At 37.3% G+C, this 7,616-nt stretch overlaps 1 protein-coding gene across 1 annotated transcript in view; it reads left to right on the forward strand.

The window, feature by feature from the left end:
* The first annotated feature begins 289 nt into the window (after positions 1 to 289).
* pdcd4b (programmed cell death 4b) overlaps positions 290 to 7,616 on the forward strand; it is a 13,128-nt gene continuing 5,801 nt past the window's right edge. The window contains exons 1-6 of the mRNA XM_014013501.1: positions 290 to 378; positions 756 to 863; positions 1,244 to 1,561; positions 5,508 to 5,602; positions 5,731 to 5,844; positions 7,082 to 7,303. Of these exons, the coding sequence (XP_013868955.1) occupies positions 821 to 863; positions 1,244 to 1,561; positions 5,508 to 5,602; positions 5,731 to 5,844; positions 7,082 to 7,303 (792 nt within the window). The 5' untranslated portion in view covers positions 290 to 378; positions 756 to 820. The remainder of the gene's footprint in view (positions 379 to 755; positions 864 to 1,243; positions 1,562 to 5,507; positions 5,603 to 5,730; positions 5,845 to 7,081; positions 7,304 to 7,616) is intronic.

Below are 7,616 nucleotides of genomic sequence, written 5' to 3' on the forward strand. Positions count from 1 at the left end.
ATGTGTTTTTAATTATCATTAATTAGCATCAATTATATTTTCACAATTTTAATTACCAGTTTCAATATCAGCATTTTTTTTTAACTTTGCAAAGTGACATTTAAATCTAAGTGTGCAGTTCCACGGTAAAACCGATAGAGGGAAGCACTTCATAAACAGCCGTACCTCATGGAATTTGCGAGAAGAAATTCCCGTGTTGCATTTTCATTGGCTGACGGGTGAACAGACCCCTCCTCTCAGCCAATCAGAAAATAAAAACACTGGACCACGTGACTGCGTTGCTGGGTAAGTGGAACAAAAACAACGACAGAACAGCGTTGTAAGTAGCTTGGTGAGAGACGGCTGGGGTTTGTGCTGTGAGCTAAAATAGCTAATAAGGTATATATTTTTTTAAATATGTGTATCGTAGTATTGCGTTGTTGTGAATTTAAGTTAGTAACTCGTGTTTAATAGTTAAATGCAGCGCACATCTGCTATCTTTTTTTGCAACCTTTAGTAAAATAGCTTCGAAGACAAGATAGGTCAACAACTGCTTATAATTATATGTTGTTATATGGTTGCGGTTATCTTCTGTATGTACAGCTAGATACAGAAATGTTTTATTAAAACCGCACAGCCTTTGTTGATCAACAGCAGTGACTTTGAATGAAAGGAAGGGGGAGGGAGAAACACATAAGTCCCAACACGTCTGGACATATCGCCTCATACACACTCGAGTCGTTTTCAGTTTTCGTTTGATTTTCTTATCTTTGAAGGTACCGAGTCATTTGTGTTGTTGGACGGCCCTTTTCTGCATAGAACACCATTTCTATTGTAAAACATGGCAGCTGACTGCGAGGCTTGGCTGAATGCAAACCCTGTTGGTGAGCACACACACACACACACACACACACACACACACACACACACACACACACACACACACACACACACACACACACACACACACACACACACACACACACACACACACACACACACACACACACACAGCTGTATCTGATGTAGGGCAGTGGGGCTTTCTCATGTGGAAGTGGTACATTTGCTAGTTTCCTTGCACATCTCTGTGTTGTTTTTTACAACTCTTACATTTTGTGGTTGAACTTCTATTGAAGCATTCTTTTAATCTTTACACGTAGATTGCCTTGTTATGATGTAAACCCTCGGCACCTAAATTATACACACTCCTTCTTTATTTTGCTGCATCCATCAGCTTGCTGACATCATAATTTCAATCCAACAGGAGCTGCAGATCTCAGTGACTTCATTCTTTCTGGAGAGGAGGACAATGGAGGATCGGTTATCAACAGTAGAAATACCAACAACGAGATCAACGGTAACTGGTTGTCCTCATCCAGCAACACCATCCAGGAGGCGCGTCTCAAGGCGAAGGCGAAGCGGAGGCTGAGAAAGAACTCCTCCAGGGACTCGGGCAGGGGGGACTCCCTTAGTGACAATGGGGATGTGAGCAGGGGAACCTCTGCTGTACCTACGAGTCCCAAGAGCAAGTTGATGGACCGAAAGTCACGGATGGGAAAGGGCAGAGGTTTGCCAAAGAAAGGTAAGATCTATCTGTTCCTTTTTTGTTTTGTTTTGTTTTTGGTACGCTTTCAAAAGGATTGTTCAGGTTGAGTTTTTCCAAGGGCAACATCATCATCATTACCACAGCTTAGATGACTGAAGAAGTCTGGATGTTGCACATCTTAGTGCTTCAAAGAGTCACTGTTTCCCACTGTTGTTACCAGTTGTTGGCTCTTCACTGATGAGCTGTAAACCTGTTCGTTTGTAAGCAAATGGCTGGTTGATCGTGAGCAGCTCACACCTTTTTTAACGTGCTTCTTTCTTGCCTTACCATCTGTTCAGCAAAGCTTTTCTGGAAATTTCCATTACAGGATAAGCAAAATCTAAACACCATTTTGTGCACTATACAAGGATTATTCTCCTCAATACTAATGTGAAGAATTTATATCAACTTGGCACAAAAAAAGTAAATTGTTTGGGAGATAACTTGTAACATTGCTTTTTGGCAATAAATCTAATATCATTGGAAAGCCACTAGTCGCACAAGTTCTGCAGTGCTTGCTAAATTATTTAGGTCTGCAGGATTTTAATCACTTGCATTTAATAAAACTTACTGGAAGCTAATTTAAAGCGCAAAATTGATTCAGAGTTCACCAGAGTATATTCCAGTGATAACATGTGCCACTTTTGCATAATACTGCAGACTAGAGGCACGTTACTTTACTTTTACAGCGTTGCACATATCGCCGCAGTTTGGGGAGGTGATTTGTTGAAACAGACTTATGACTCATGATAAATAAACAGTTTTTGAGGATTGCTATTTCTGCAGCTTCTTGGTCATCTTGGTAAGAAAGCATGCAGAATATACTGGTAATTTTAAACTGTTTTATTAGAGAACTGAAGCAATGCATTCTGGGTACAGGATGGATTGGTGACGGAAAGCGAAACACGGAAGACAGGAAACCGTCTACTAGGGTTGGGCAATATTGGCAAAATAATTAATCACGATTAATTGTGGTATTTAGCCAATAACGATTAATTTGGCGATTAATGCGCTGGAGTTCCTGGACACCCTCATGTCCTGGTCACATGACCAATTTAGTGGGAAAGATTTGCTCTTTGCAAAGATCTGTTCCAAATTTTGTCAAAATTACAGACTTCAGGCTACACATCAAATTTTTAATGGTGTTGATAGACCAAGAAAAACTGGAGTTACGATAAATAAATTACAGAACTTTTTTGTTGTTTTAATGTTGGTCATATTGAACGCAGAGAGGAGCATTGAGCGGACTGGTGGCATTAATCATATTAATCATCAAGTGCCCAAAAATAATCGATTAATGTTTTTCTGACGATTAATCACACACGATACGATTATGCCCAACGCTACCGTCTACACATCAAAATAATAAAGAATTTAAACTTTTACCTGCTTAATTTATGGCAACAAGAAATTTAGATCTGCAGTTAGCGCTATTATGCTTTAGGGGTCTAGTGCCCACCACTGCATGTGTGGGATAAGCAGTACAGCTGAGTTTGTTGGTTGTGCACATGAAAAAAAATGGCCAAATCTTCTTTGCCATTGCAAAACAGCTTATTTTGCTATTGACACTTGTTTTGAGCTTCTGGTACCCCCTAGTTGCCCAGTATAAATTTGTTGCCAAGAAGCATTGTTACAACAAATAAATATTCCACCAAACACAAATTTCCTACGTTTTTGTGCCAAGTATATTTACATTTGCTCGAAAACACTTGTTGTCGTTTCAAAAGGTATTCATTTTATTGTCATTTTAAGGATTTTATTAAATCAAGATAATTAAAATTGTCTGACGGAAATTAATAGTACATATGTGTATTTGTTTATTATTCTGGTGACAATTTCATCAGTTGAATCAAATCGTATTATTGTTGGATATTGACCTTCGACTACATTATTGTCCATTTTTAGTCTATGTAAAGGTAGTTTTCTTCTGTCCTAGCGGTTGCTTACTTATATATTTTCCCCAGGTAATGATGTGTAAGCAGGTCAGATTTTAGCTTGTGTCACTGTTTTATAATGGTTCGTCTGTCTCTTGAATTAGCTCATGGACAGTATTTAGATGTCTCTTCCGGCTGCAGTGGTGTTCAGCCTCTTTGCTCTTCCCATGGGCAGTAGATTAAAGGCATGTCCAGCTTTTTCTTGGCACAGACTCCCATTCTTTTTTGATTACACAACAGTGCTGCCACATTAGTGGTCCCCTGTAATTCAAGCTCTCCTGCATCAAAACTAGACATTGTAGTTTTTGAGGGGGTTGTTGTGGTGAGTTTGTTGCATTTTATGTGTAGGCAAACATGGGTACAGACTAACTGTTTGTACAGGGCAAATTTGTAATGTAGGATGAGCTAACTAATGAGGTTAATGCAGATTTAAAGTATGCATTCAAGCTGCTTTAGCAGCAGGATTTCTACAATCTGACGGAGGTGACCTCATACCACACAGCTGTTTTTTGTACGAGCCTACACAAAAGATGTAGACTAAGCTGTATGTTAGATGCAGTTCTCTGTGTTGCAACATTGCATTTAGGAAAAGCACTAAGTTGTAGTCTCTGTAGTCACTCTCCAAACTGACTTGTAGTTGTCTCTAAAAGCAAAATGTGCCATTATTGATTTAGAGCAGAATCGTTTTCTTTAAAGGCACAAGAAAAAATGTGTTTCATCTGAGAGGTTAGGTGGCCTGAGTGAACAGAGCGATTGTTTAAACAAACTCTTTTATTTAAGAGGCTCAAAATTAAAAGCTTGGTCCTTGGTTTGAGTTAATATTTTGTGAAAACAGATATAAATTAAACTTAGTTTTCAAAGGTATTAGCACAATATTAGGAAAACATGCAATGTTTGATAACATAATATTGCAATGACGATATTACTTGTGATAAACAAACAAATACTTAAGTATTGCTAAAAGTGGATCATAGCTTAATGTCTAAATACTTGCTCAGTTGTTTGCTATCTATTTGAGTTCATGTAGGTAGGTAGGGACAGGCATCAGAGAGCCATCTAATTGGCCAAATATTTGAAGGACTCAATTTGATTGGTCAAATATTTCAGGCTTTTGTGTGATTGACAAAATGCATAAATGCAGACATTTGAGCCAACCATTTATTGTAGTTTATGTAGTTTTTAGCAAAATGTCTATTGCATGATAATGCTAAAGTTTTGATATATTGTGCAGTCCTAAAATGTATTATCATATCAAGATCCAGAATATATTTTCTGATATAGAGTTTAGAGCAAATATAACTTATTAAAAAAGATCAAAGTTGAGAAGGCACTTTATCTTGTCTTTCATGCCTTTCTTAAATAATTAACTTTTTCTATTATTAGTTTTTTAGTAATGCATATAATCCCAATCCATTAAACTGATTTTAAAAAATGATAACAAAGGCCGTATCTGGCCCATGAGCCTTGGGTTTGACACATAGTTTAGCACCAAAAATGTCACATCAGCACATTCATTACATGATTTGTGGAAAATACCACACAGATTCTAAATATTTAGAGCTACTAATGGTAACATTAGAGATAAAGTGGAAATTATTACAGATAATTTCCCCAACCTGGATAAAGTAAAACCCCTAATGAGCAAATTAGGATAATTTATCTGGGATTATATACTGGTAGTCTTTCAAGCACACTTTTTGTTTGACCCTAGACTTCTTAAGTTTGATTTTTTTTAAGTAAATAAATAATTTAAAAATACATTTTAGTTACATTTGGATACATTTATTATTTTGGACAAACTCCTTTGTAACTTTTTGTTGCATTTTAGAGAGGTCATTTTATAGAAGCTTAGTTTCTTCTCAAAACCAGTTCATGTTCAGGTTGCTAAGTCGTTGAAGACATCAAACCCTGAACTTCTCATTATCCTTTTAAAATATTATTGCAAGCTTCATCAGCATGAGCTAATCTCACACAGCCTGTGTAATGTTATTCCTGCTTGTTGTCTGCAGGTGGGGCAGGAGGAAAAGGTGTGTGGGGCAAGACTGGTGAAGTTTACGAACCAGTTGAAGTAGATGAGAAAGACCCTAACTACGACGAAGCTCAGGTAACGTCTCTGATGTTTATCTGCAGGTTTGGATTAACATGATGCCGTAGGCTTCATATCAAGACGGCACACAAACCAGTAAGAAATACGTTGTGTTCTGATTTTGGAACGTGATTGTGTTTTGACAGGAAAACTGTGTGTATGAGACTGTGGTGCCTCCGCTGGACGAGAGGGACTTTGAGAAGACGGTCGCACCCATAGTCAAAGAGTACTTTGAACATGGAGACACAAACGAAGTAGCTGTAAGTTTTACAGAATGTAACTTTATGAAGTAAATAAGCTCTGTGGACATAGATTTAGTTTTGCAGCCATCAATTTTATGGAAAGCCGTGTGTAAGTGGGAATCTTTAGGCACCTTCCAATTAAATTGGATTACACCACACACCATCGGAACACTGTGATAAAGCCAATGCATTTTGACTATTTTAAACCTTAAATAACTATGGTTTATTTTACATAATCACTGATTTACTATATATTGCTGTGCCTAATGAAACATGCACTGTATCATGTTTAAAAAATAAACTACGATTACAGGCTACTGACTAACAATTAGCACAAGATGCTAACTTAATATTGAAATTGCCTTCAAGCTAATGCAATTAGCATCTTGTTTATGAATGGAAAGTTATACACAAATCAAACATTTCAGGCAATATTAAAGACATCTGTTATGAAACCTTGAACTGTTACTTACAAACATATATTTAGGGAGAAAATATGTAGCAGCCCCCTTGACAAAGTTCAGCACAGCCTCGATGAGTTTTTAAAAAAAAATTTTATTTTCAGCTGGTGCTCCATGATCACCAAATCACCAGGATCAACACAATCACTATCACTATCACCGTGAAAACTAAAACAAACGTATACAAACATTAAAATAAGAACATGGGCTCGTAATACAAGTGAAATAAACAAAACGTACCTCGCTGCTTTCACCAGGGGAATGCAAAGCATAAGATCTTTGTTTCTTTAACACAGCAAACAGTTTAAGTCCTGCTGTCAGTTGCTTTCCAGCCATTCATTGTTCGAACTAATTACTGCCAGCTTTTCAAAGGCCTATGGCATCCCATGAGGTACAAACAAACAAACAAAAATAAACTAATTGAAAATACAAATACTGTATTATTAAATTAAAACAAAAACATTTATGAACAACCCACACAGTTTACATCAAAAACAGGCAAACATCTATAAACAATCCACACAATGCAAATTTCATTTTAAATAATTTATGGTCATTTACAAATGGAAAAAGCTGTGAAAACACACGGCTTTATTACGTTTCACCTACATGAAGCTACAGTAACTTTATTGGGACAAACAGCAAAGCAAACTCGACTGACTCTTTTTAAAATGGCAGAATAATGCTGAGAAAACTATTTTTTGTCATTTGGAAATCAATTCAGAATTTTCCATGTAACTAAAAACACGTTTTGTCTCCCACGCTTTTTTTTTTTTTTTTTAAATCAAACCCAGGAACTGCTTGCAGAGCTGAACTTGGGGCCCATGCATAGCGAGGTGCCCTCATTGGCCGTGTCTCTGGCCCTGGAGGCCAAGGCCAGCCACCGGGAGCTCACATCCAGGCTGCTGGTTGACCTGTGCAGGACTGTTCTGTCTCACAGTGACATGGAGTCCTCTTTTGACAAACTGCTCAGAAATCTGCCCGATCTGGTCCTGGACACTCCAGGGGCTCCCCAGGTGAGTTTCCCTGAAGTCCAGATTGATCTGTGTGCATGCACCTTTTTGTGAAATGATCTGCTTTGTTGTGGGGTGTGTAACACTGCTTTTAATCCTAATATTAAATAAAATTAATGAGCTCAGGATAAATGATTTAAAGAGGGGAAAAAAGCAAAACTAAATCTGGATTAAAATCATATTTATAGTTTTTAATATTTATGAGAATTAGATGTGAAATAATGTTTAATGTTACTAATTTATCTTTGTAAACATTGGGATGGTTCTTTTTGTGTGTGTGTGTGTGTGCATGTATGTATGTATGTATGTGTGTGTG

This window comes from Austrofundulus limnaeus, unplaced genomic scaffold, assembly GCF_001266775.1.
Source record: "Austrofundulus limnaeus strain Quisiro unplaced genomic scaffold, Austrofundulus_limnaeus-1.0 Scaffold102, whole genome shotgun sequence".
NCBI lineage: Eukaryota > Metazoa > Chordata > Actinopteri > Cyprinodontiformes > Rivulidae > Austrofundulus > Austrofundulus limnaeus.